At 42.3% G+C, this 27980-nt stretch overlaps 1 protein-coding gene and 1 long non-coding RNA gene across 10 annotated transcripts in view; both read right to left on the bottom strand.

Annotated features, from left to right (window-relative positions):
- Positions 1-522: 522 nt before the first annotated feature.
- shank3a (SH3 and multiple ankyrin repeat domains 3a) overlaps positions 523-27980 on the bottom strand; it is a 159601-nt gene continuing 132143 nt past the window's right edge. For 4 of the 9 annotated variants that reach the window (XM_027015131.2, XM_035525315.1, XM_035525320.1 and 1 more), the window contains 10 exons: positions 21977-22052; positions 18535-18617; positions 15323-15447; positions 14982-15117; positions 12397-12477; positions 11299-11322; positions 10884-11008; positions 10536-10641; positions 7739-10226; positions 523-2814 (listed from right to left, as the gene is read on the bottom strand). In XM_027015131.2, coding sequence (XP_026870932.2) covers positions 2259-2814; positions 7739-10226; positions 10536-10641; positions 10884-11008; positions 11299-11322; positions 12397-12477; positions 14982-15117; positions 15323-15447; positions 18535-18617; positions 21977-22052 — 3800 coding nt within the window. In that variant the 3' untranslated portion in view covers positions 523-2258. Of the gene's footprint in view, positions 2815-4262; positions 4304-5346; positions 5678-7738; positions 10227-10535; positions 10642-10883; positions 11009-11298; positions 11323-12396; positions 12478-14981; positions 15118-15322; positions 15448-18534; positions 18618-21976; positions 22053-27980 lie in introns of all 9 variants that reach the window. The other 5 variants (XR_004775895.1, XR_004775894.1, XM_035525317.1 and 2 more) reach the window with 5 other exon arrangements.
- Positions 26709-27391, bottom strand: LOC113580526. Its single transcript, XR_003410973.2, has 3 exons — positions 27315-27391; positions 27020-27161; positions 26709-26766 (listed from the first exon to the last, which is right to left on the bottom strand). It is a non-coding gene; the product is annotated as an uncharacterized LOC113580526 (long non-coding RNA).

Below are 27980 nucleotides of genomic sequence, written 5' to 3'. Positions count from 1 at the left end.
GCTGTCCATATCTGTCCATGTCTGCATTCACTATCAGTATGCAGAGATGACCGTTGGTGTTTATGTGGCTTGGTTAGCAATTGTCCATTTTCTGACAGCATCTGAATGTCAGTTCATATTCAGACATTTTTCTCTGATCTTTCTTGCTTCCAAATCCATTTTTTTTCTTTCTTACACTTGCATTTTATAACACCAGATGTATGAAGCAAATGGATTACTGCTATAAAGAGATTTGCTCCTGTGTATGCATGTGTGAATTAATGATAATTTGAATTAAATAGATATCAGGTGGGCTTTCCTGGAGGGAGGATTGTGCGATGGAAGTGAGGATGGATGGCTTGAATGCTAGCACCTTGGTTTGTGCAAATCATCCCCAAACTCGGTCCATACAAAGAATAAAATCTTTTCACCTTTTTCGACAGGTGGTTAACTATGCATATATGCCAAACATTCATATATATATATATATATATATATATATATATATATAGATTATGATTTTTAAAAATTTATATGAAAACTATCATATATACATTGCTTATGATTGATATAAAAAGCAAATAATTTGTAATTTGTCCATATATACAGTTGTATGTTTTGAAAGGACAGTTATTTCAGCTTAATGTTTATTGTAAAATTCAAACTAAGTTAATAAAAATTATTCTAAGCATTATATTTCACAAGCTACAAAATCTTCCTATGATTGAGTTACCAATAAACAAACAAATAAATAAGCTCAAATTAACTGTCCAGATGCTTCAGTGCTTCGAGCTCCGAGCTGAAGAGGCCCTGAGCCACATTAGCCCCTGTGTAGTGGCTCAGAAAATCTCTTACAATTATAGATTCTGTCTTTTGCTTTCTTTTGTGATATCTTAATAACATGTAACATGCAGCTGAACTACTACGTATGGAAAAGATGTTGCTTGTCCCACAGTGGCTCCATCACAATACACGCAAACACACATGCACTCTGTTATTGCATAGCGCATGTCTTATTTTTCACCAAATTAAATTTGAAGATGATGGTTTAGACATTGGGCAAAATTTGATATGGAAGTTTTAATGTGTGTGGGTGTGCAAGTAGATGATTTGTTGACAGTGTCACTGAGGTTATGCGATGCCAAGCACTTTGTAATATGTGTTTGTGTGTGTGATAGAGAGGGAATCAGTCAAACACAGCCTCCACTGTGGGACGCCCTATTTGTAGGTGGAAGACCAGGTTTCGTTAAATAATAATAAACCCATAGAATAAAGCAAATAAAAAGAGAGAATGGTACAATGCACTGTTAACAAATCTGATACCTGCCATACCTGGTGATGTGACGTTTCATGCTACAGTCCATAAAAGGATGACCATTAGGAAAAAAAAAAAACATTTCCAACAGTGTTTTTTGTCTTTATATAGAATACCATATATAAGTTTTATATTTTTGACAAAATGTTATATTCATATATCTATATACTTTTCTGTCAAATATATATGTATATAATTGGTAAAAATGAGTAATTTATTGATGGAATAAACATCATCTACAGGAGAGAGACCAGTGCAGTTTTGCACAGTTCATCTTGTCTTTTCTTTGTCTCTCTCCTTTTTCAAAACTATGTAAATACATTGAGATTTCCTATCTAGTGTCACATTCCCTTTGGAACACCAAAGGAAAGGTCTGATTATGAAAAAGCCACTAGTGTTGGTTTAACATTCTCCAGATATATTACGTCCCTCAGCCAGAATGGGACTGGGGCAGGTAGAAATGACCCAGCCAAACTGACTCTTCTCTTCCACTCCTAAAAAATATTCTGAAAGGCAATTGAACTCCCCTCTTCCTCCTTTTTTCAAACAGATGGGAGAACCCTATGCAGCAGATAGCAATAGGGAACCAAAAGAGGGGGAAACAGGGAGGAGAGGGTGATATTCATGTCCAGTTATGCAAGTCAAACCTTTACTGACAGCGTATTCTACATGGTATTCATGCAACTTACAGCCCCACTTAAATATGCAGAACCTGTCAAACCTGCTGCTGGTAGTGAGATGGGAATTATTGGGCCCAGATTGCTACCAAAGAGGTGGGGATTATGTTCCTCGAATCACTAAAATGATTCAGGGATTATATATTACTTCAGAACCACAAAACCACACACAAAAAAAGATTTAAAAATCTGGCCAAAAACCCCCAAACAAACAAAAAAACAAAAACAAAACAACAACAAAACCCTTTCTCTGGTGAGACTAGCTACAGACAGAGTGGGGTGAAGGGTCAACTCTCCAGCAGCTGTTTCAGGGCCCGCTCGATGTTCATTCGATGTCCAACACGTGTCACACCCAGCTCAGCGAAGTCATCCTTAGTGAGGGCAGGAAGGTGCGAGCCCTCAATCTCGTGCTCCTGGAATCGCTCACGGTGTTCAGCTAGGTTAATACTGGCCAGCCAGTCACCCACGTCATACTTGTTCCACAGGTGGAGAGGTTTCTGGTGGAATGGACGCAGTGTCAGAAGTGGGGTGGGCAGGCCAGGGGAGGGAGCGGGCGAAGGAGAGCGGCTTCTGGCGCTGGAGCTCCTCATGACGAAGCGCACCTCTTTTGGCTCATGGGGCAGGCTGAGGCTGGAGGATTTGAGGATGGTAGGGGGTGTGGTGGGGGAGGTGGCCAGGCCAAAGCCCCGGATGGGTCCGAGTGGGTCCGAGCGGTCTGGGGAACCAGAGCTAGGGCTGGGTGTTCGACGGGTCACTGGATAACGGCTACCCGGCCGGATAGTGTAGGTGGTGCCGTAGCTTCTCTGAGAGATGGTGTGGAGCTCGCCTAGACTGCTGAAGAGTCTAAGAGAGAAAGAGAAAGAAATACAGAGAAGAGCAATGGAAAGGAAAACAGAGGAGGAAAAAGTGAAAGAAGAATTAAGTTTCTATATAGTAACACAGGAAAGAGCCAAATTAATCTATTCTATTCTATTCTGTTTTATAGTGGCTCTTTCCTGCAAGGTTTAGCACTCATGATCAACAGAGTCAACAGAGGTAATTTAGTGGGCTAGAGATATGGTAAATGCAATAACAATATGTTAGTGAGATATTTACTTAATGTATTTAGCCAGAACACAAGCCAGTGTGCCCTAGAGCCTTGCTGGAGCGAAGAGAATGGCTATGCAGACTGACCAGATGAATGTTTGTAATTTAAGAAGATTTAAGAAAAAAACAAAAAACAAAAAAAACAATACCCAGCAAAATCCTAAAAATATTCTAACATAGGGTGAAGAATCTCCACCTTCTAGAAATGTAGTTTAGGCTCCTCAGTATGCCTAGAGCATCACCTCCCACTATCCCAAACAACACTTGAAAGCAAACTACTTTAGAAGATCATTACAAGCAAGAATGTGGACATTCTCATCTAGTAAGTAAGATGCAGTAACAGTTGCTACTTATAATTGTGAAAACAGTCCTTTTTCTAAAAGATAGGAGTAAGATAGTCCCTAGACTGAAATATTGGTCCTATTGGACAATTATATCTTGTCTTCTCTACTTCTCAATAAAGTGTTGAAAAGGGAATATTTGTTGGTTAATTTGCTTCATGGGAGTATGTGTAGAAAAGTGAAAATAAAATATCAGGCAGAGTGACATGCATAATGTGAGAAGCCCACAGACCTGTTTGACTAAGAAATGAAGCCTACACACCGAGACCAAAACAAGGAGAAGGTGGATGGAAAGCTCAACCTGCAAATGACTGAAATGTAATATATATATATATATATATATATATATATATATATATATATATATATATATATATATATATATATATATATTTATATATATATTTATATATATATATTTATATGTATAGTGTATGAAGTGACTACTTGTCACACATTGAATTTTTCCCACTGATGACTAATCACAACACTCAGTCAGTCATTCATGAACCATTTGTCTATTTTAGCAATGACCACCTGATTGCTGCAAGTGCACTTTCATTTAGCCATGAAAATCTCAATCTTAAATCCTAGTTTCTGTTTTGCTGAGACTTCCCTAGCCCTCCAATTAGTTTGAAGGACCAAAGAGGTGGTGCTGGGAACCACTAAGGCTTAAATTTAACGGTGAGTACAGAAGCTAACATGACGACTCAAGTGACATGAGAAGCCAGTGAGATGCAGATAGGCGGGGCACGAGTGTGCGGGCGGAGGTTAGTAAGAGCATGGGCTGAGAAACATGGCTTGTCTGAAGAAAAGGGTAGGGCTAGAGAAGGGAGGGAGATGAGATGATGCATGCGCACTTACACAGGTGCCCTGCCCTCCGGGGCTTAGCCTCAGATTCAGCTCTACACAGAGCAGCGTGGCATGCAGAAAGGGAGAGAGGGAGAGAGCGAGCACAGAGAGACGGAGAAAGAAAGAAAGAGACAATAAGAAAGTGAGAGGCAATGACAAACAAAGAGCGGTTGGTTAGCATCAGTTCATGAGAGAGTAGAAATAGACAGGCACTTCACATCAACAATGTTAACCAAAACAAAAAATTGTGACAAATCAACAGCTGGCCCTGGACAGCATTATATACAGTACTATATACTGTATGTCTAAGTCTAGGGTCAGGTGTCATAACTGCAAATAAAGGGAAAAAGAGAACTTAAAAGCATAAAAAGAAATAAATGCACAAATGTATATTACAGAGAGTAACCTTATTCCCAGACAGAAGCTGGAGCAGTGAATGTTGGGAATGGTCCAAAGCATAGCAGGCTGGAGTTTAGCATGAACCTACATCCCAAGCTGTGAGCAAGCACTAGATGAGGCATGAATGAATGAGAACCATAGAGGAAATGATCGATGCTGACAAGGAGGTGAGGCCACCTTCACCATATCTTCAGTGACATCATATTCTTTACCCACACACTGCTGGTCCTCTGTGATGTCACACACATATCTGATATTGTAATAATACTGATGAGTGAGACAGATTGAGGAGATGTAAATATTAAAGTCTGAAAACAACCCGAGTGAAAAATCAAAGGGTGAGATATTGCATGCCTCCAGGCCTTCTGTCACCATGTGAACACCCCAGAGCAAAGACAAGGCCACAATAACTATCCCCTACAAAACACAAAGGGGAAGGGTGGAAAATTATATCAACACAATGAAAAAGAGAACACACTTTTAATCTCATGTAGAACACAATCCTGGTTAGATATGGGATATGACAAATCTGATGAGAGGCAAACTGTTTAGGGAGTAGCCGGGGAGACAAGGCAACAGATGACCTGGGAAATATGATTACTAAAATCAAAGTGTCAGCAGAGGCTGTTCCTTTAATGTGGGATTAGTAGATAACTTATGTCAGATGAGTAAATAATAGGAATGGTGTTTGATTTACCCTAAGCTAAGGTTTACTCTCTTCCATGTTCTTGTCAGATCTGTAGAAATATAAAGGGCTTCAGCTGTATTTCAGGATATCAGAAGAAAAGAACATTTTTTTTTTTAACAATAAAAGCAAGAACAGAAAATATTTTACTACTGACCATTGTGCCTGAAAATAACTACTTTTATTGCTGCAAGATAAGACTCTACAGTGGACCAGCCATGCCAAGTCCCTCTTACATTCCTACACTGATGATCTATAGGCTCTACGTCTCAGCTAAGGGACCAGCAAGTCTCCTTTACTTACCAGCAAGCCTTGAGCGTTGACATACTGCTGAAGCTCCACACTTCTCAATGAAACAAAGCAATTTGAACATTATGCTTTAATATCTCCTAGAGCAGGATATGATTAAAGACTATATATTTGTAAATTATCTGGTGATTAAGAATGAATCGATATCTGTGTACCATTCTTGTCCATATACTGTACAAAGCATGGTACAATTTGCACATTAATACTGTATCTACAAAATGTTAAGATTATTATATAATCTTCTTATAACTGCTCATCCTGCTTATAATAGGACTGTTTTTCTGTACTTATGAATTCACATGTTAATTTTTGGAGTGCACCTGCTTTTAAGGCAAGCAGTGTTGCCTTAGTGACAAAATGGATGAGTCATAGCAATTCTGATCTAACATCACTAAATGCCAGCTCAGTTGCTGATACTAATATTTGAATACATCTGTATATCATTAACGACCATTAGCATTAAACGTCAAGCCTGAATTTTGTGACTGTTACAGACTACATGTGGCAGAGCACCAGGTCTGGTCATAGCACGCCCTGCTTGTAAGGAGGTTGAGGTAGCTTTAAGAGTCCACTCCAATGGAACTGTGTGAGATGAACAATGGGAGACTAAAGCACTACAAGAAGAGTACAACAGCCAAGGACATATCACAGAAACCTAAAACACGACTGCTGCCAATCAAGAATTAAACAAGAATAACTGTCCTTTAAAATAATAATACCTGTTGCCATCTGTAAATCAAATTACATTTTTTCACATCAGCAGGTTCAAATTCATCTTTCAATTCAGGCTTAAGACTCTAAGTTGCAATGCAATATGGATAAAATGCATCTAACGAAATGCAATATAGATCAAATATTTGATGCTGTCTTTTAATATAAGGGAACTCTATTTTTATAATTGCTTATAATTTTTAGAACTCTTGGTCTTGAATGAGTGCTGCAGCTTTTCCTGGCTCTGTCTTTGTTCTTCAGCAGAACATGCTCGCTTTGGATGGAACATTGCCTGCATCACATGCTGACAGTATTAGAACAGTTCTGGGAGCAGGTTTATCTAGCTCTTGAGCTAGCATTACACTTTGTGCATAGTGCTATCATATAGCATCTGAAAGGGATTCATCAATGTGGCAAGCAAGACAGACTGCGTTCAGCAATTTGAAAGCTGGGAACATTGCTGGGGTTTTTTTGTGCCATATGGCTGTTTGCATTTAATTTAGGAAAGGGGTCAAAATTACATATTACACAAAATATTGTGAGATCACAAAATTATGTTTATGAATTTTAGGTTGCTTGTGAGTTGTCATGATTTAGTCAGAGAGAATTTTTGTTTTATTGCCTGTAAAACATAGTACAAGTACATTTTTGTTCAAAAAGTGGTTCATATATAAATCATGCCTGAGGGATTATATATGATGAAACATGGAAATAGTATGATCTTCTGTTTACTTACATGGTAAATAGACTTTATGGGGGGAAATCCATCTGCTCAATTAAATATAATAGCTTCTATTCAAAGAGCATAAGAATCCATAAAAATGTGCGGGAGAGTGGAGTATCTGCAAATATCAAATCTATCTTTTTATCTGTGTTTTTAATTTTTAATCCCAAATCCCATTAAAATAAGGTAATCATCATTAGGCTGGGACCTAAATCACTTGACAGTTGTCTACAGCCAGATATGCTGTATTGTATCAACAATTATACATTTATAATATGACATGCTTTCAGAAAATAAATATTTAAATTAAAATTAATCTATAAAGGTTAGATTGCAAATCATCTGATACTGCTCCCAAAATATATTGCCTGCTTATATATTGAACATAAATATATTGTGAAAGACAAAGTAAGCAACATTTACACTACATACGGTGACAGTATTTTCTTTTGTCCTCCATTAATAGCAGTATTAATTTATATAATGGTAATTGAGAAATGCTAATTTGGTAACCTGCACCACCACCTGATTTGGTGATTTTTGCTTCACTGGATAAATCTGCCTGGATTATATTGGAGATGGATTGCTTCAGGACTGTAATTCTACATTCAAAGAGTAGTGTTAATTTGAACTGTTGCTCCTAGTAAGCTCCTCTCTTACCTTGCACCGGCGACAGGTGACTTGCGTCCAGGGTCGAGTGAACCCCCAAGGGGTTCCTCTCCGAGCGAGCGCGTGTCCTTATTGAGCTGCTGCAGCCTGGAGCTGAGCTCACTTATCACAGTGGGTTTGCCTTCCTTGGTGCTTGCAAGTGGCCGGGGCTCAATGGGGTCCCCCCACAGCTTCGAGCGTCTCTGGAAGAGGTAGCGGGGTCTTGCCGGGCCAGTGGCCCCCGTGGCGGCTGCCAGTGCAGCTGCGTGCTGCTGCGAGAGCAGCTCGCTGTCGGACGACTGCTTGAGCAGGGGGTCCCTGAACGTCACTGGGCCCTTGCTGAGCTGGGACTTGAGCTTTGGCTTTGGAGGCACTGGCGGCTTGTCGAGGATGAAGGTCTGGCCGTCGGCATGGGAGGTGTAGGTGTCGGTGGCCTCGCCGCTCTCTGAGGAGAGTGTGGACATGCTGGAAACGGTGGAGATGGTGCTTGTGGTCTCCAAGTGGTGATCGCTGGAGCTACGAGTGTCCACCTCCTCCACCCCGGAGTCAGCAGCAGACTCTGGGCCCAGGTGGGGCTCAGATGGCTTCCCTGAGGCTGCTGGCGGGCCGCTGGTGGCAGGGGCCTGTGCTGCCGCAGCGGCTGCCGTTTGAGGGGCCGGGGTTGGGTCTGAGGGGGCTGCCTGCTTGGCTGCCGAAGGTGGAGCAAGAGGTACTGTAGCATCTGGCGCCTTCACCAGGAGACCATTGGCAAATTCATCTGGTGGAGGAACCACACCAATTTTCCGAAGTTCCTCCCGTGTCTCCTCATCACTAGAGGACAGCATGGCCGGGGGCAAGGTGACTGTGTAGGGCTCCACATCCTCCTCTGAGCTTCCCTGGGCCAAGGTTTTATCTGAAGAAGGGCTAGGGGATGGTTGGGGGGTTTTATCAGAGTTGGGACTCAGAGGAACCTGGGTGGTGGATGGCACGGCAGGGGTTGGAGTGGTAGCAGAAGGTACTTCTGAGCTTGGGGACTTTGCTCGTTTGATTTCAGCCAGCATAGGTTTAGGGCTCTCTGACAGCATGCTTTTGGGAGACGGGCAGATGCGTTCCTGGCCCAGTCCCACCGCCTGTCCATTACTGGTGGCATGAACCATGATAAGCCCAGCAGTCTTCTGCTGTGATGTGTCCATTATGCTAATGATCATACTCTTCTTGTCCTCTGCCTTTCTCTCCTCTTTCCGCTCCACGGCAGCCTCTAATTCTTTCCTAGCAGTGGTGGGTGTTCCCCACTGGATCTTGCTGGTGGGGGTGGGAGTGAAAGTCCTCTTTTCTCCAGTAGAGAACGTGGGAGAGGTGAGCTCCCCCACACCCTCGGCGCGCTCAGCCTCTTTGGTCTGGGTGTCCAAGAATAGGACCCCCCCCAGAGCCCCATGTTTAGTCCTGGGTTCAGGGCTGCTGGAAGGAGACTGGCTCTGAGAGGTTAAGGCCCGTTCCCTTGCGGCCAGCGCAAGTGCCAGCGGGGAGTTGGGGTCCAAGGGTTTGCCTGTCAGTGGATGGATGAAGGTGGTGCCGCCTGGGGCAGGCCTCAGTGCCAGGGCGGGTGGAGGTAGCTGGCCCAGTTCACTGCCGAGCATGCGCTCATCAACGGAATGCGACTGTGTGAGTGAGGGGGAATCCAGAGATGGGGCCGAGCTACTTTCCATGGTGCCCACGGACAGGAAGACCGTGGATTTCCGCCGCTCATCAAGACGCCGGTCACGGTCCTTGACGGCGCCGGTGATGGCAGCCGCGAAAGGCCCTTTGCTGTGCAGTAGCCCCTCAGCCTGGGCATGAGTACGCTCCTGCAACAGATGCTGCTGATAGTACTCAGCCCTGCTGGTGTGGTGGGCTGCCAGCCGCCCGGTGGGCGAGTGCTCCCGGGCATGGACCGAGGCCAGCGCCAGTGACGCCCTCTCCTGGGCTTCCTCCACCTGCAGCTGCTTCACCAGCGGGCTCTTCCTGCGCTGCGGTTTGCTTTGTGACGGTGTGTAAAGACCAATGTTGAACTGGCCCACATTGGCATATGGGTTGTCAATGACACGCCCCTTCCGCTTAATCCTCTCGGGCGGAGTGAGGGCAGGGCCAGGCCGTGGAATGTCTGTGGGCTCCACGGGGAGATGGGTGGAATCCTGCAGGATGATCATGGAGCGGGCTTTCTTCTGCCGCTCGATGTGAGCAGCGTGGCGGGGAGGCTCGTACAGTTCGGCCGACATTGTCTGTGGCAGGGCGTGGAGTCGTGGCTCAGAGCCCGGCTTAAAGCTGGAGCGGCTAGGATCGTGAGGGCGGCTGGGAGGTGGGGGCGGGCAGAAGGCCGGGGGAGGACCCGTGTCCAGGTAGTAAAGTGAGGGTGGAGGAGGAGGTGCTGTCTGGGGAGGAGGTGGGATGCTGTGGCTGTCTCTCAGGCTGTCCGTCATTGAGGAGCTCCTCGGAAATCTGTGCTCCGCTGCCAGGGCAGACAGACGGTCCTCCTCAGTGGCTCCTGCACAGACAGAATGAGAGCAGCATGGATAACTCTGCCTGCACTGTCAACACTGCTAAGAAGATGAAGCATTGCGACCAGCATCAGCACATCTTCTCCTCTCCTTACCACTCATATTATAAAAACTGATACTCTCAGAAAAGGAGATGAATCCAGTTAGTGCTTAGCACACCAAATGCCTTCAAGCTTGTGGACATGATGACAACGTCTCAGAAAGAATTGCTGGACATTGTAACTGGTCCTATTCTTCACTTCATTTCTGTGGACAATGTATTTGTGTTTACAATGTTTCCAATGATGTATTATTACCAAAGGACTTGGTTCTGGACATGCTTTTGGGCAGCTGCATGTGAGCTTTTCCCAGCTCTGGGTGAAGAGCACCATGAAAAGCAAGCCCCTGCCGCTCAAAGAGAGACTACATATAGAAAGACAAACAGACATACAGATAGAGACACACACACACACACACACACACACACACACACACACACACACACACACACACACACACACACACACACCAAATAAGCTTTACATTTGAATGTTGCTAAAATACTGTCACAGGTATTTGTACTCATAATAGATTTTGGATCAAACCAGAACAAGCAGTGATTACTTCACATTTGACAAATGTGGATTGCCTGTATGGTCTCTCACACTGATTTCTGCTGGTGTAATCCGGCGGCTGGTTGGACGCTGCTTCACTGTGGCAGCTCTATAGTCTGCTTCCACCTGAGGCCTCAACACTGACTCCTGGGAGGCTAAGATCTCATCTAGCCTTTCTGCACAAACGCATACACACACACACACACACACACACAAACACACACGCACGCGCACGCACACGCGCAATATCCATACTCATGATTGTTAACACCATTGTTATATTGTTATACACAGTTATTTTGTATTAGTACTTCATACTGCCACTGGAAATGACTGTCACATTAAGGCCTGATTGAGATAACATGCAGATAAAGCTGAACACTGAACAAATGAAGGCAGCAGTTCAGAGAGGGCGAGGTGAGAAGTGACACTTCAACAGTGTCAGAAACGTTCAGCCATAACTCACCTCCTCGCCTCCTTCTTGCAGATGCTTAGCATGGAATAAACAGACACAAAACTGCTCCATTAAACACACAGCATTCAATACACAAGTTCTCAAAGAGAAGACAATAATGCTAACACCAGCTGGAGTTAATCAAATTTTCACATGACTACAGTTTCAACATAAACCAAAATTAATCTTTCTTGCGTGTTTTAATAATAATGCACATATGTATAAGACATTTCTAAAGCAATATGAAATATCTAATAAATTCTAACAACAGAAAGCATAAGTGTAAACTGTAGGTGTGCTGGCCATTGTGAGAATGCTCAGACACAGTCCTGACTGATTTCAGCATCGCACATGGTTAAGCTGGCAGATGGAGAGGAAGAGAGCTTGAAAGTTGAAAACAGACACATATTTAAACAGCAGAGTTGCTAAAAACCATTTCACAGTGACACAGAGCACAAAACACAGAGTGGTGGGAGAAAGCCATACAGCCATTAAATGTCCCCATTTCTTGTCCATGCGGATGGGGATTTCTTCAGAGGAAGTCAAAGGACGCTTTCAATTTCAGTCCCCGTTTTTTATAACAGTGAATCTACTGCTCTTGAAAAAATGGTCTATTTCCAGGTAGAAATGATGAAAAGCATATATAATGTCCTTCCCATAATGGCTAAAACTGCTCTAAACAAGATCAGCAGTCCAAACTCTAAATACTGATACTATACAATTTCTTGTTTTCTCAGTACCTTTTTTCCATTGTGTAAATGCGTGCATGTGTGTATGTGTGTGTCTGAGTGTGTGTGTGTGTGTGTGTGTGTGTGTGTGTGTGTGTACACTTGTGTCTGTGTGTGTCTATGTGTATTAGGCTGAGAGGACAGACTGAGTGGGAAAGACACAGCTGATGTTTTGAACAGACCAAATGGCAGAAGGAGGGAGATGACAGTGTAGCATGCAAACAACAGAGAAAATGACAGAGAAAGAGAGTGAGAGAGAGACAGAGAGAGACAGAAACAACCACCAAACATGTTCATGTAAGTGTGCATCCATGTATATGTGTAGTTGTCTGTGTGTCTGTTTCTGTGTGTGGGTGTGAGTGTGGGTGTGAGGGTGCCTTACCTAGCTCCTCCAGCTCAGCGGTCATGCTCTTGGACCTCGGGGTGAGGGTGGTGCTGGGCGCTCTCTTGGGTGGTGGAGGTGCTGTGGACGAGAGGCAGGGTGAGGATGAGTAGTGGTAGTGGGACCGTGATGGTGGCCCCCTGCTGCCTGTGGGCAGCTGCCGGCTCTTCTTCAGCACCTTCATCTCGGGTGGCTCAGCTGAGCTGGGCGTCTTGTGTGGCCGCTGTGCTCTGTTCAGACTGCGGTCTGACGCAAACTTCTTCATGCCTTTCGCTCTCTTACACACACGCACACACACACACACACACACGCAAAGAACACTGGTCACTCAGCTAGGCCTCTTGCGCATACGTTTGACTGCTAGCCCTCCTGTATGTTTCTTCAAAGTCATGTTCGTCTTTTTACATCCCTTCATTCTGCCCATTCCTCAGTCCTCTTCTCTTGTTCCTCTTTTTTTGTTCCGGATGCTTCTATAAGTGGCCATCTCTTGCAGCTGAATGCGCCTTTAATTCCCAGAGCATGCTGAGCTAACACTGAGAATACTGCATGCCATACACAGCACTGACAAGGTAGGAGAGAGAGAGAGAGAGAGAGAGAGAGAGAGAGAGAGAGAGAGAGAAAAAGAGAGAGAGAGAGAGAGAGAGAGAGAGAGAGAGAGAGAGAATGTGAGAGAGACAGAGAGACACACACACACACACAGAGAAGCAGAAAAAAGACTACAAAACACATATAAAGTTCCGGAAGATTAGAAGCCTCTGATTTTCTAGTCCTTACTCGCTCTGTCAATAACCTCACAAAACAGAGAGAAAGAGGGAGTTAAAGAGAAAAACAAGAGAGCAAAGAGAGAAACGGAAAAAGGGAAGACAGAAAAGGAGAGAAAGACAGAAGTAAGAGAGAAAATGAAGCAGATATATATATAGAGAGAGAAGAGAGAGAGAGAGAGAGAGAGAGAGAGAGAGAGAGAGAGAAAGAGACAGAGAGAGAGAAATACCAAGGCTCAATGCAATGCTTAATTCAAACATTCATTGTAGTAACCATGGCAACTCTGGCAAGAGCAAGGCCTGGGTTGATGCAGCTAAACCATGAGAACTACTGTGTGTTTGTGTATATGTGAGACAGGCAGAGAGAGTGACACAGAGAGAAAACTAATCACAAAACCTGACATGACAGTCATATAACACATGCACGTTATCTTAGTCATCCTTTCTCTGAGTGGGCATACGTGCCATTTTACGATATCCAAGAATACATCTGCATGCTGAAGCTTTGTGAGGTTAATAATAACGTTATGCTACTACACCCTGTGACTTACACCAGTGCACACACCAACGCACACACTGGAGCCTGCTCATGCACACACACACACACACACACACACACACACACACACACACACACACACACACACACACACATAATTACCGGGTGGGTGGGGGTGGGGTGATGGTAGACTATTCAGGCTGTTGAAGCTATGCTGGAATACACTGCCACCGATTTATTAATCCCTAATAGGCTTTAAAAGAGACCATATTTTCAGCTATGCTGCATATCTATAATGAGTAAATCAACTAGGAAAAATAAATTATTATGTCTAATTTAGCCTAAGCAAAAACATCCTGATTTTGCTTTTAACAAAAAGAAACTGAAGAGTGAATAAAATATGGCTAAAATCTCCTGCTGCGGGGAACGCCATGTGTCGCGCCATTATGCGCTGATACACAAATGCACGTACAGGTCAGAGAGGGGTCAGGACTGTGTGGGAGTTGCAGAGAGTAGGCTGGTTTACATGGATACAGCAGAGATTATTGTGTAGATATGGTCCCATCGATGGAGTAAAGAAGTGTGACTACAACTACAGCTCATTTCAGATGATACAATAAATGTAATGAAGATGTTTTATTTCTAGTATGTGATGTTTATTATGAAAAATCCCATGAGAGCACAGACTCACCCATCATGACAGTTATAGTGTGTGTGTGTGTGTGTGTGTGTGTAAATGATTATGTCTGCTGAGTCATCATGGGAACTATATCATGGGGGCTAAAAATGTAATCATGTTCCTTTCAAAGTCCAGTTTGAGTTTCCTGTCTAACCCAATGCTGGACTGGCCAAATTCAGTATTGTCCTGACAAGCTCATCCTAGTCAGCGGTACTGCCTCATTGCTGTTAACAACACTACCTCATGCAGTCATTTTTTTTTGTTTGTTTTGTTTATGTTTTATGACTATGTTAACTCTAAAGGGACAGGCTTTTTCTTGGCTGTGGCATATACATGGCATCATAGATTGGTTACCTAGCAACTTCAGTTGTAGAGAGCACTTCTGCTGGAAGGCAAAAACAACAACAGTAGACCTACTATGACCAACTCACCAATCAGTGAGCATTGCTTATAAAATCATCACAGCCTATTCAAGGGATTACCTCATTAGTCATCTGCAAGAGGTGACAAGAAGGTATGTACACACAGACACACAGACACACACATTCTCAACAACACATGAACACCACACTGCACAGCTCAATGGCAGCTGGTGCTGAAGTTCATTAGGTCCATTGCTGAGCATGCAAGCAGTAAGTAGTCTCACCCTTCTTCCTGACCATGTCCTCAGACTCAGCTTTGCGTGAGACGGACACCACCTTCATCAGCAGACTGTTGCCACCCTGCCGGATGAGGGACACTACCTGCTTATGGCCCACCTTCACCACGTTCACCCCGTTCACCTGAAAAAGACAGTATGCATACATACACCCACCACACTGAAAAGGCTCCATTTGTACCATATGTGCTTAAAGGCAACAGTTCAATGATTAAGTACCTCTTAGCACACCCTCGTGCATTATATTTAAAATCACAGAGAATGACATGAGAGAAGAAAAGAATGACAAAGAGAAATTATGTATGCAAATTCTGCCTATCAGACCTTACCTCAATGAGAAAGTCACCTGTTCGAAGCCCCGCCCTCCAGGCCACTCCCTCCACATCAACAGACTCCAGGTACTGCAATGCTGGGAAGGCTGGGGTAGGGGTAAACTCCTCAATAGGTGTCTCCGCTACACACACACACACACACACACACACACAAACACATTGCTGTCCCAAATGCAGGAGCCTCATGGGGTCTCATGTACAAACACAATCACTTTCACGTTGCTATGACAATGGTCTGGATGTTTTGGAAATTGTTAAGGGATTTACAGAGCTGAGCTGCACTGAGAATAATTAAGATGGGAAAGCCTGGTGGAACAGTTAGCTGTGTAAGACCTGGGGGGAAAAGGCAGCTGTGTCCGTTTAGGGAAAGGTTAGCCATGTAAGACTTGGAGAACATTTAGCTGTGTAAGACTGGGGGAACATTTAGCTGTGTAAGACGGGGGGAACATTTAGCTGTGTAAGACGGGGGGAACATTTAGCTGTGTAAGACCGGGGGAACATTTAGCTGTGTAAGACGGGGGGAACATTTAGCTGTGTAAGACCGGGGGAATATTTAGCTGTGTAAGACGGGGGGAACATTTAGCTGTGTAAGACTGGGGGAACATTTAGCTGTGTAAGACTGGGGGAACATTTAGCTGTGTAAGACTGGGGGAACATTTAGCTGTGTAAGACGGGGTGAACAGGCAGTTGTGTGAGACTCAGGTAATAGTGAGCTCTGAGTCACACTGCAAATGATGTTCTATGCCTTGAGACATAGAGCCAAAGTGACAAAAAAGAGATTGACAGAAGGGGTGGGGTGTGACATGGAGAGGGTGACAGAGAGAGAGAAAGTGACAGAAAATTGGAGAATGGAAAACGTGATAGCATGAGGGTAGCAGATGGCTCTCAGAGCTCATACCTTCTACCCAGGATGGGGCCACCCCAAAGACTGGGCACACACATCTATATATGCACAGATGAATTCCCTGGCCCTGAAGGCTGGACACTGAGGTCAGACTGCACTCTGCAATTTTGTTGAGGCATCACTGCTGTATGACCACACAGTGTACCTCAGACCTTTCACTTCAGACTGCCAGGCATCTTCTTGCTTAAGATCCAAACATGCTTACATGGTCAAATCTGGTAGCACCTGTATTTATCCCTCAGTGGTGCAGGACAATTTGCTCTGGAGTGTTTATACATAAATATAAAAGGCTAAGTGTAATTTAAATAAGTAAAAAAGTAAATGCTTTTTGGTAAATGAAATATGAAATATACGAATTATGGCCATGTTGCTGTAATTTCCTTTCCTGATTCTCTAATATTTCACTTGCAGGTTTAACCAGAATGTCAGTGAAGAATTCATACCAGAGACTTGTTTCTGTACAGTATACATTTTCCCAGTGCTCTCCCAGTGCTCTTCCAGTGCTCTCCCAGTGGACTCCTTGCTCACTCTCTGCCTCCTGTCTTGCCCTGTCTTTTTTCTTGGGCACCAAGCTATTTTTGACTAGCTACATGCCCTCCTTAAAGTTGAAATTATGATTGCAGAAATTGTAATAAAATGCTGTGAACAGAAAATTATATAGAATGATATTAAAACTGATGATTACCATAATATGAAAATAATGATGATCACATTACGTATATAAGAAATATACAATATTTAGTCTTTTGTATAACAATGTTTATGCCTTTTCCTGTTATGCAGTTCAGACACATTCCTGACTTATCTGCGCCAGCACTGCTCTGTCTTGTGGGAGGGAAATTCATTAGTTTCTGTTTTTCCTGTGGAAATCCTGGGTCCTGCGAGACTCACAGGAACCCTGTCCAAATGTCACCCACTATCATGAAAAAAATTCTTAGTCTTCTCTTCTAAAAAATTGTTCTTCTGTTTTTCTACTTGTTATTAACAATTGCTTTTCTTTAATTAAAAGCCTTGTAGCCAAAACTGAAGTAATAATCATATGACTGCTGGCACTGCAGAAAGTAACAGACATGGCACAGTCTCCAAGTAATTGGATGTTGACACCAATGTTGTTGTTTTGTACCGAATGTGATTCTAAATGGAACCATGACTGTCAGGTTACATGCACAGTATCTGCTTCAACTCATGAGTATTTCCATTTGTATTGGATGAATGAAATTTCAGGAGAGCATAAGTAATTTGATAAAATAACAATATTATATAGAATTGCCATGTTTACTACTTAGTGCCAGTTCCTTTACAATCAATGGCCCAGTCCACCAAGAGATATGTCCAGTTATGGGGGCACCTTACTTTTTTCTGTCTTTACTTCTCTAAGCAAAATGTAATCTAGGCAGGGTTTAGGTTGGATGACTGATATGGCCAGTCAACAACATTCCAGCCCTAAAATGGTCTATAATTTTTCACTTGCTTAAAATACTGTATAGTTGCTTTAGTAGTGTAGTAATCTGCAAAGGTTTTAGGGCACCCATGGATATGCAGTAAGAATTATTTTGTATTTAAAGACACTATATTTTATGTTTTTAAACCTAAAATATGTATTTTCCAAAATGTTATGACCTTCTGATTGATAAAAAAAAACCTTTCAGCAAGCTACCAGCTTCAGCCGCACTGAAATTCAGTTAAGACTTACAGAGGGACAATCACAGATTGGCCAGAGCACAGCCCAGCTTGAAATACCACTCAAGGAGAATGAAACCACTTGGATCATTGGGTCATTGTCCTGCTGCAAGGTGAAGTATTGTCCACTGAGACTGGATGCACTGGACTGGAACTAAGCAGTCAGGATGTTTCTGCACATTTCAGAATTCATCCTAGTGCTGTGTAGGCAGCCAAATCATCAATTAAGATAAATGAGCCATCTCCACTGGAAGCCATATATGCCCCTCCCTCCATGTTTCACTGATGAGGATGCAATGCTCAGGATCATGGGAAGATTTCTTCCCCTCTACTCCTCTGTCATTCCATCCCTGGTACAGGATAATCATCTTTCCATAAGTTTTCATCCTGGAATTTCACAGGATTTTTAAACATACCTTTTTTTAAGTAAAGTTTAAACCTGATCTTTAAGCTCTTGAAGCTTTCCAGGAATTCTAGTATATATTTTTTGGATATACATATACACCTGTATCTCATATAGTGTTCCGGATGTGATGCCCTTTTCTGTGCACTGCCAGGTTGTTTTTATCGCTCTCCATTGCATTAACACTTACCAAAGAGTTGATTTTAAATTGGTCTAGCTTACCTTTGGCTCCTCGCAGGACAAAACCAAAGCCCTCATTTTCTTTCTTCTGCAGCACAGCATCCTTCTCCTCAATGATGTAATCACTAGGTATGGGAGAGAGGGGAGCAGGCAGGTCAGACTCTTGCACCATGCCCAGGCAGGAGTGCCCCTGACTGGCCACAGTAAGCAGGCCTGCGTGGGTGCACTGGGAAGGTACTCTGCTCCACTTTCTCAGACAAAACAAAACAAAAAAAAAAAAAAAAAAAAAAAAAAAAAAAGAAGGAGAAGAAAAAGAAAAAAACTCCTTCTGCTGACAAGCCAATCAAAAAAGAAAAAGAGCATAAGAAAAAGAGCGCAGGTGGGAGTTCTCTCTGCACTATTCCACAGCAGCCTCTATTAAAGCATTAAGAGATTGGATAAAATGCTAATGTCATCCATTTTTTGCTATTAAATGAAGAACAGAAAGATAAGCATTCATCTCTCTCTCTCTCTCTCTCTCTCTCTCTCTCTCTCTCTCTCTCTATCTCTCTCTCTCTCTCTCTCTGTAACATGGAGCAAAGCTGAGGTTAAAGACTAAAGCATGGCACAATATGAGTTCAGCCTGATGAGACATAAAATTGTAAGGGTTCTCTCCCCCTCCCACTTCTCCAACACACACACACACACACACACACACACACACACACATACACACTCACACACACACACACACACACACACACACACACAGACCGAGCCCATGCCCCTAAACTCCATCAGTAGCCATCTGTCTGGTTGTGTGGAGAAGCCTTAGCAGGATCCATTAGTGTTCTCAGCAGAGACAGGTCTGTCCTTAGCTCTGAGTCACTCATGTGAGCAGAGTCTCTGTCATGAGTATCAACATGAGCAAGACCTCACATCACTCAAACAACTCTCACCTATAGTCACAAGTCACTGCCCTTTCAGATATTTGATATCCAATTAATATCTTCAATAGCTATTTTAAAATAAGTTTATTTTTAACAACAAAAAAATTCAATCACCTAAAATCTACATTAGTGCCGTCAATGTTATAAAGTTACTGTAAAAAGGAGTATATTACAGTACCTATTAGGCTACAATACAATATTACCATATGTGACACCTGTACCAGTCCTTTCCCAAAACCCCAAATAAATAAATGCTAACATGCGAGCCATAATATTAAACTGAAAATTTAAAACACAGCACACAGTATGGTTTCACTAGAAGTTTAACAAATACTATAAATAATAGTCTCTGTAACAGACCACTTGACATAGTTTACTGCTAGGCTAAGGCCCTGTGGCTGCCTGTTTGCTGTCTGTGTCAAGCTAGTGCAGGACTGTAGCGCACAGCAGTGCATGTAAAGGGAGTGCCCAGAGGCCATACAGCCTGCATGCTGAGGGCAGTTCTGCTGTGATCAGAGTCTGACTGCTGTCTTTGTCGTGGAGAATTAAAATAATGCACTCCCCCCCACCCCCAACTGGACCCCCTCTCTTGTTCTCCCGCTCTCTCTTTCTCTGTTGCTCTCTCTGTCTCTCTCTCATTCTCCCTCTCTCTCTCTCTCTGTCTCACTCTCTCTCTGTGTCCCTGTCTGCCTCTCTCTCTCTCTCTCTCTGTCGGGTGCTCATCACTGATGCATTAGGAGTAACAAGAACATAATTGGGCAGTGAAGAATCAATTAGATCAATTACTGATGATTCTATTGCATTAGTACCTCAGGTTAACAAGACTAAGGCGTGATTTTCTATAGAAGATCAGACAAGCTTAGCATGACAGTTGAGATCATAGCTGGGCCTTAGCTACCTTACCCTTTTCAGTGAGGCAATGACCACAACCCACTGATTAGAGACAGTGTATTAGTGTATTTTTCAGTTTATACTAGTTAATGTAAATGGGTTTAATAATAAATTAATAACAGTTTGTAAATTTAATTTTTTAATAATAATTGTAAATAAATAGGCCTAAGGGATCAGACAGTAGTAGACATCATAGCTGAAATGGTCGATCTTATCTACCTTAAGGGCAATATTATTGAGTAATCTATTGAGAATGTAATGAATTATCCACACAATCCTGAGAAAGGTGGTTTATATGAATTCAGCTGAGCTGAGATGACCTTTTTGGATTATTGCTGTGTTGTTTGGAAGTTTATCATCTCTTCACAGTCCATTATAAAGCATGAGCTTAAGAAGAATAGCAAGATTCATTCTGTTTAACAAGAACTTTTAATTAATACTTCACACAGGTAAAGGTAATGCATCTAAAAATGAAGAAAAGCTTGAGGGAGCTAGTTTGCATGATCCAATTTGCATAAAGCTGACTGGTCCTTTCATTTTCCTTCATTATTACCATCACTAACATTTATTAAGTGGTGTGTTAAAATTTGACACGATAATGGGTCAAAGTGTGATGCATTCCTCCTCAATCATAGGAAACCTTTCTCAACACCAAACTATAGGTCAACCGATATACTGACCAATGTTCATCATTGATCTCATACGTCAGTATTTTTCTACTGATATATACTCACCACTCAGTTTATTAGACATGCTTACCTTCCATCTACATCGGCAACCTTCCATCTCATCGGCAACTTTATTGAGTATACCTATCGCATTTTGTAGATGTTTTGCAGATTTTTGCCTTGTTACAATTTGTTAGCAACCTCTATTCTGTTCTTCACTCAATAGTTTTTGACTGCAGCACCACTGTTGACCACATATTATTTGGGTGGAGAACCTAATAGACACTAAACCATGTAAGGGTCTTCACTGTTATGTTAAGTGAACCAGTGTTAAGGGGTGTCATTCCAGAGTGATGTGAGTGGCACTGAGGAGGGAGCTCAGCTCACCGGTAGCCTCAGTCACTTTTTGCTGGAGTCGGGCTGCCCGGGTGAAGGAAGACGGATAGAGTGGAGACCCGCAGTTTGACAGAAAGACTCCAGTCATTAATCCTGTCCTTGCACATTTCTACCTAAATGACTCTGTCCTTCTCACCTCTTCACACTTCACTCAAAGTTACTTCTTCACTAGTTCTTTTGACATGGTGATGATGACCACTTGTTTGACGCCTGAAGATATTTTGTGTCTTTATAAAGATTTTCACATTAGATCTCTGCACTGTTTCTAAATTAAAAGAAGTAAGTTTTTCTGTTGTGATGACTGGGCCTCTCTTAGAGGTGCAAACACTGTTATGGCTGGGCAACTAACAAAGACGTGACAATTCAGGCATAGACAGTATAAGAGAATTAAACTTATGTAATAACTCCCTCCAACCTCAAGATGGCAGAAGAAGCTTAAGGCAAAAGCCAGATTCTCATATATCAAACAGAGCTTCACCAATGGTATCCATATCAAGCACAGGTTCATTATACACACTGCACATGCATATATGCTAGTACGTACACTTACACACACACACGCACACATACCCACAACCACACCCACACCTGTCAACCTACCTATAAGAGGTAAAGTTGTCATAAGAGCCCACAGTGTAGTGTCTGAAAAGCCTCTTAGTACGATCCTCTCTTGTTTCTGTAAGAAAATTACAAAACAAATTTTTATATTATATAAATGATACCTTAAATATTAGATTAACAGCCCATTTTGAATGTGCAGGTGTGTGCAATCTTGTCTTTCAATCAGTATTTATGCAGATGTGTGTGTGGTGTGTGTGTGTGTGTGCATAAGAGAGAGAATTGGCTCATTAATCCTCAAGCAGCAAGTCTGGTTAATAAGGCTGGTGTCGCAAGTCTTGCTAGATTTATGTGATTGGACTTCGGGTTGGAAATCGATGCACTGCTCCCTCACTGAAGGACAATCTGCTGACTACACACACCAACACCCACACACCCTCCCCACCACCGCACCCCCACATACAAAAATATATACACTCTTTTAGGTGTGACTCTCACAAGCCAGCACACATATCCGTTGTGCCAAGAGACTCATTTGCAAATAAGTGGTTATTCAGCTCAATTTCCATTGGCATGACTATAACAGGTACAAAACTGCCAAAGCATCATATTAATGAATATTCATTTGATATTGAAAGGACGATGCATTACTTGTCTTATCCATTTTCTATATATCACACACCTAAAGTAAAATTTTAGTTGTGTCTCATTGAAAACTAACAAACAAAAAAACACAGATGATCCAACACCTCTAAAAAACACAAATATTTTATCTCTATATCCATTAATAATAAAATTATTTAATAAAAATTGTCAGTTCAGGCCTCTACAGACTGTAATGTGATCTCTGTCACTGCAGAGGTGAGAAGGTGGGGCATACATTAGCATTTTAATGACGAGAGGCAAAAAAATCAGATCAGGAGAGAGAGAGAGGAGGAGAGAAAGAGTAAGAGAAAGTGAGAGAGAGAGAGTGTATAGAGGATTGTGTGTTTTTGTGTGTGCATTTATGGGATTGCAGCAGATTGTGATTCTAGACATACCCAATCCTTCACCCATGAGCAGTTGGAGGACTATACATAGGGGAATTCACAGATAAGCATTTAGGCAAAGTAATGTGTGTGCATATGTGCATCCTCTTCCCATCTGTATCTTAAGCAAAAGTAATACAGCCATTCATCATCTTCAGTAGGGGAGAGGTAGAAGGGTGGGGTGTGCTTTCCCTAAGATATATCCTAATATACAGTACATTTATCAGTCAACATAAGAGGATCATACAAATAGTGTATATACCTGGATGAGTTTTGTATATTCATTAATTATACTGCATTCTCACTTTATTTGAATCTTTTTGGCAACTGCTGTCATACTTAATCTGAGGGATAAGTGGCAGTCTCAGGATTAAGGACTGAGATTACGAGTTTCTTCAGCACAGCTGCGACTCGTTCACACCAGATGGCAAAAAACAGTCATGATTTAGGCCCAAAGACAAATACGCAGGTATTTACACACACACACACACACACACACACACACACACACACACACACACACACACACACACACACACACACACAAACACTATTCCTCATTCACGAGCATATAAATCAAGACTTACTTTCAACACAAAGGTACAAGGTAAAAAAGCATGCAGAAAGTTGAATCATTACATAGCATCACAGGAAAGCTTATCTGTTATTTCACAAACACTCTATTAGCAACCAGGATTCAAGAACAAACTTAAAGCCTTCAACATCCCAATTCAAATCATAACAGTAAGGCCCTACCCACAACAATCATTTTTACCATACTGGAGGAAAACGTCCCTAAAATGTCATCCTCTCCTTTGAAGAAGAAACAAATTCACAGAAAACCAAAGGCCAAGACGAACTGTTTTAGTAAACCCACCTTCTAACTTTTATATTTATATGATACATAAACACTAATCACATACACCTACTTTACAGTGGAAAGTCTACAAAGTCCACACCTGCTTTAAACTGTTGCTGATACCTCGGAGAAGAACATAAAACTTTTTAGCGTCACATCTCTCAGAACTCTATCTGCTACCAACACTGTGCACTCTAGCAAAACATTTAACTTCCACATTTTAGTAGTGACCCTCTCACCCTTCCCATAGTCTGAACATGAGTATAAGAAATTGTGCTAAGCATGTGCAATATGTCACTCTGAATTTGCACACAGGAAGGCCCAATCCCACTATATAAGACACTAAAGCATGCTTTGGAGAACTCGGGAGCTCCTTTTATGCACTACTCAGGAATAGGATCCATTCGTAAAACATTGCAGTGCTGGGTTGAGCACCATGACATGTCTGAGTGTTCCTGCTTTCCAGGCATTTCACAGCAGCAGCACACATAAGAAACAGCTCACAAGTCATAACCACTCCTCAGATAAGAGGTGCATGGACTCTAGTGAGCCTCTGAGCAAGTGTGACATTACTAGAACAGCCAGGGTGCTGCAGATGGATCTGGCAGACTTCAGTCTGAGCTGATCTAGAAATCAAAGCAGCTTTACAGGCTTATTAAATTATGAAGAAGTATCTGGCAAGAATTCAGATTTTTATTAAAATTCACACTAAGTGGTTGAGCATAACATCGACAGCCAATAGAGAAGTAATGCCTGCCAGTAGGTACTGAAACTCAGCATCATGTTTCTAAGACTTTATGATCATATGAAGGGTAGCCATTATCACCATATGAGTTGCTGGTCCACACTTAGACAGCTTTAATTCACATAATGATAAACACACATCAGCCTAATAAACGTGTCCTTAAATACTCAATATTGCAAGTACACACTTCATAGAGACTGTCTGACCGAGTAACTGCCTAGATTCTCATATACCAGTAAAGACAAGTAGACCATTAATAGTTAAACAAAGAGGAGCTGAATGTCTCCAATAGCCTGCAAATATGGTGTCCATATGTGCGCATTGGACCTCTCGCTGTGAACATGCCCACTGAGCTCTGCTCGTACTGGGGCTGAGGCTGGGCTTGGTGCCCTTGGCAGAAGGACAAAATCCCATGTCTCTTGTTTCAATCCCAACGACTGACATATCTGCTTAACTCCCAGTTCCTTCCTTATCTCACTTCAATCTTCCTCCCCCTTGCTGAACAGCTGTGTGTGTATGTATGTGTTTTCATGTGTGTACGATAGATTTTTAGCGAGTGTCACCTCAGTTTTTCCTTCAACCGAGTTTTATTTCAACACATTCCTTGTATTGCTTCAACCCTATGCAAAATGTCTCTGCAGATCCACTATAATGGACAGAACAGAACAAAACAAGTTTGATATAGAATTATAACAAAAAAAATATCCACACATGAACATTATTAAACTGTATCCCACATGCACATATTACTAGGGGTTCACGTTATTGCCTACATACAAACTTGTCTCTATGATTAAAGGAAAACAATCTTTTTGACTTTTAAAAACAAAAGCCATCTTCCACATGGATACTACCAAGCTCCAAACAGTCTCCTGTCATCATAGGGATGTCTCCATTACGCAAATAAAAAGATCACAGACACACTCATTCTCTCACACACAGGCTGTAGTAAATAGGTCAGAGGGGTGGGTGTGGGGGTTGCTTTTTCTCCATGTGGTTGATAAGACCGTTATGACTTGGAGCCGATACTGATGTGATTTCTGCGTCACCCCCTTCCTCTCTCCATATGTCTTCTCTAGCTCTCGCTCCATACTTCACTTCTACTTAACTTCTCCCCCCCCTCCTCTCTGTCTGCATGTCTTTCTCTGGCCCCTGGCTGCCCTGGGTTGGGTTATCCCACTTTTGAGGCAGGATGCTGGGTTGGATTGGCCAGGTGGATTCAGAGCCTACACTTGTCTGTTTCTCGCTGTGAGATTGCCATTTTCCCTAAGTAATAAAAGTGGTATAATGAAGGTGGGACCTTGGAGTAGTGGTACTAAGGACAATAGACAAATACTCTTTCTCTCCCATAAGGAAGAGATGAAAATTGAAATGTGGTTATTTCTCCAAGAAAAAAAACAAAAAACTGCACATCTTATTTTATGATAAGATAGAAAGAGTAACAGATTAAAGGCAAGTCAAAGTATTGTCTTCACAACAGACAGACATCAGCCATAACCATTTTTTCATCTCTGTATGCTGCACATGTTGATTAAGCAATGGCATAAAGCTACTGTCTATATTTTTCCCAGGTCAAATATAACAATTATATTGCATATAATTATTTCTGACAATGCAGATATATAGCACAACCTGACAGTGGGTATATTTGTGAGGACATGTGTATAGCTGACCTAGCCACAGGCAAGACTGATATGTCATCCAACATGCCGTCATGGTTACACTGGAGGCAATGCAACCCAGTAAAACACAAGCAGGCGAGAATAGTAGAGCTGCAAGCTCTGACAGTGAGTCATAACCCAGCAAACGGTTGCAGACACAACAATACCAGTTATGGTGCTGTTGTCCAGTATTACCTGTATACTCACCCAAGATACACAGTACACAGCAACACAAACATGTTCACACTCACATATAGGTTTACTCTCATGCGCTACATTTGCATAATTAGCCTCAATAGCAAGACTTTAACCTGTTCGTATTTTTCAGGAAACAGCATTAGTTACATTGATCTGTTCACTGGTCTAAATGGGTATTTATTTGTGACAGTACCATACAGACTCAAGGAGTCTCTAATGTTATTGCATACCAGAATGACCAAGTAATTGGCTAGGCTATAGTGTCACAAATTATTTCACTTGCCTTCTTTACTGTCAATGTGCAGGAATCAGTAATTTGTCAAATGCTTTTAATCTCCAGGCTGTGAGATAAAGTGGTGGAAAAGGAGAAAAACAGAGCAGAAAGTCACAAAAGCCAGAATATCTTCTATGCACCTTTTATTTTCAATGGTCTTAACATTTAGGTTCATAGAACGTTATAGTTCTGAGAGACCAGTCCACTCCACTAACTCCAGATTCGCTCATGTCATAAATGGCCTAAGTTTGTACTAATACTGCAATAACTGGTGGTTAGAAAATATACCCAAAATACAACATGTTTAGAGTTTGTCTTACTCTTGGCAATCCCAGGTTAAATAATGCAGTCCAGTGCCCCAGAGCACTTTCCCCCAGCTCACGCCATGCTCTTCAATCCACTGCTCTGACCTGCTCTCTGTCTGTCAAGCCATTATCCCTCATGCAGAACTGAACAGCCATCCTTTCAAATGGAAACGAAATGAAAACTTTTTGTGATACCCAGTGTGGGCAATCTGTTTACAAACTAAGGAAATAACAAGCTTAGTCATTACCACACATTTATGAATGCCAAGATCTAATATAAAATAAACTTGTGACATTATATTATACTGACCTCTAATTGTCTTTGTGTAAAAGCAGCCCCAGTCAGATGGGATGTCATATAAAGAGAGCGGTGTATCAGAGTGCAATTATTCACTGTTGTTTCAGTGAAAGCACCAAAACCTCCACTAAAGAAGAGAAAAAGAGAAAGCTAATGAGATGATAGATAGCTAGATAGATAGCCAGCTAGCTAGCTAGAGAGAGAGATAGAGAGAGAGAGATGATGGCAGAGTGGCTCTGATGGGGGTGTACAGAGTACAGTGGGCAGTTCTGAACTACATTACTATTAATAGCACAAACAGCTGAGTGCCACTACTGCTCTTTCCCACCTGCTGCTGCCTTTGTAATATAGCTCCCCAAGCATAACCACAAACACCAGGCCAGTGCTAATGTGTGTGTGTGTGTGTGTGTGTGTGAGTGTGTGGGTCTGTGTGTTTCTGTGTGTGTGTGTGTGTGTGTATCTATGTGTGCCTGCGTGTGTGTGTCTGTGTTTGTGTGTGTGTGTGTGTGTGTGTCTGTGTGTGAGTGTGTGTGTATTTGTGTGTGTGTATTTGTGTGTGTGTGCATGTGTCTGTATGTGTGTGTGTGTGTGTGTGTGTGTGTGTGTGTGTGTGTGTGTGTGTGTGTGTGTGTGTGTACATGTGCATGTGAATGTATGCACGTGCACATGTTACATGTT

This window comes from Electrophorus electricus, chromosome 4 (assembly GCF_013358815.1).
Source record: "Electrophorus electricus isolate fEleEle1 chromosome 4, fEleEle1.pri, whole genome shotgun sequence".
Lineage (NCBI taxonomy): Eukaryota > Metazoa > Chordata > Actinopteri > Gymnotiformes > Gymnotidae > Electrophorus > Electrophorus electricus.
This window is presented reverse-complemented; position numbering and strand designations above follow the sequence as displayed.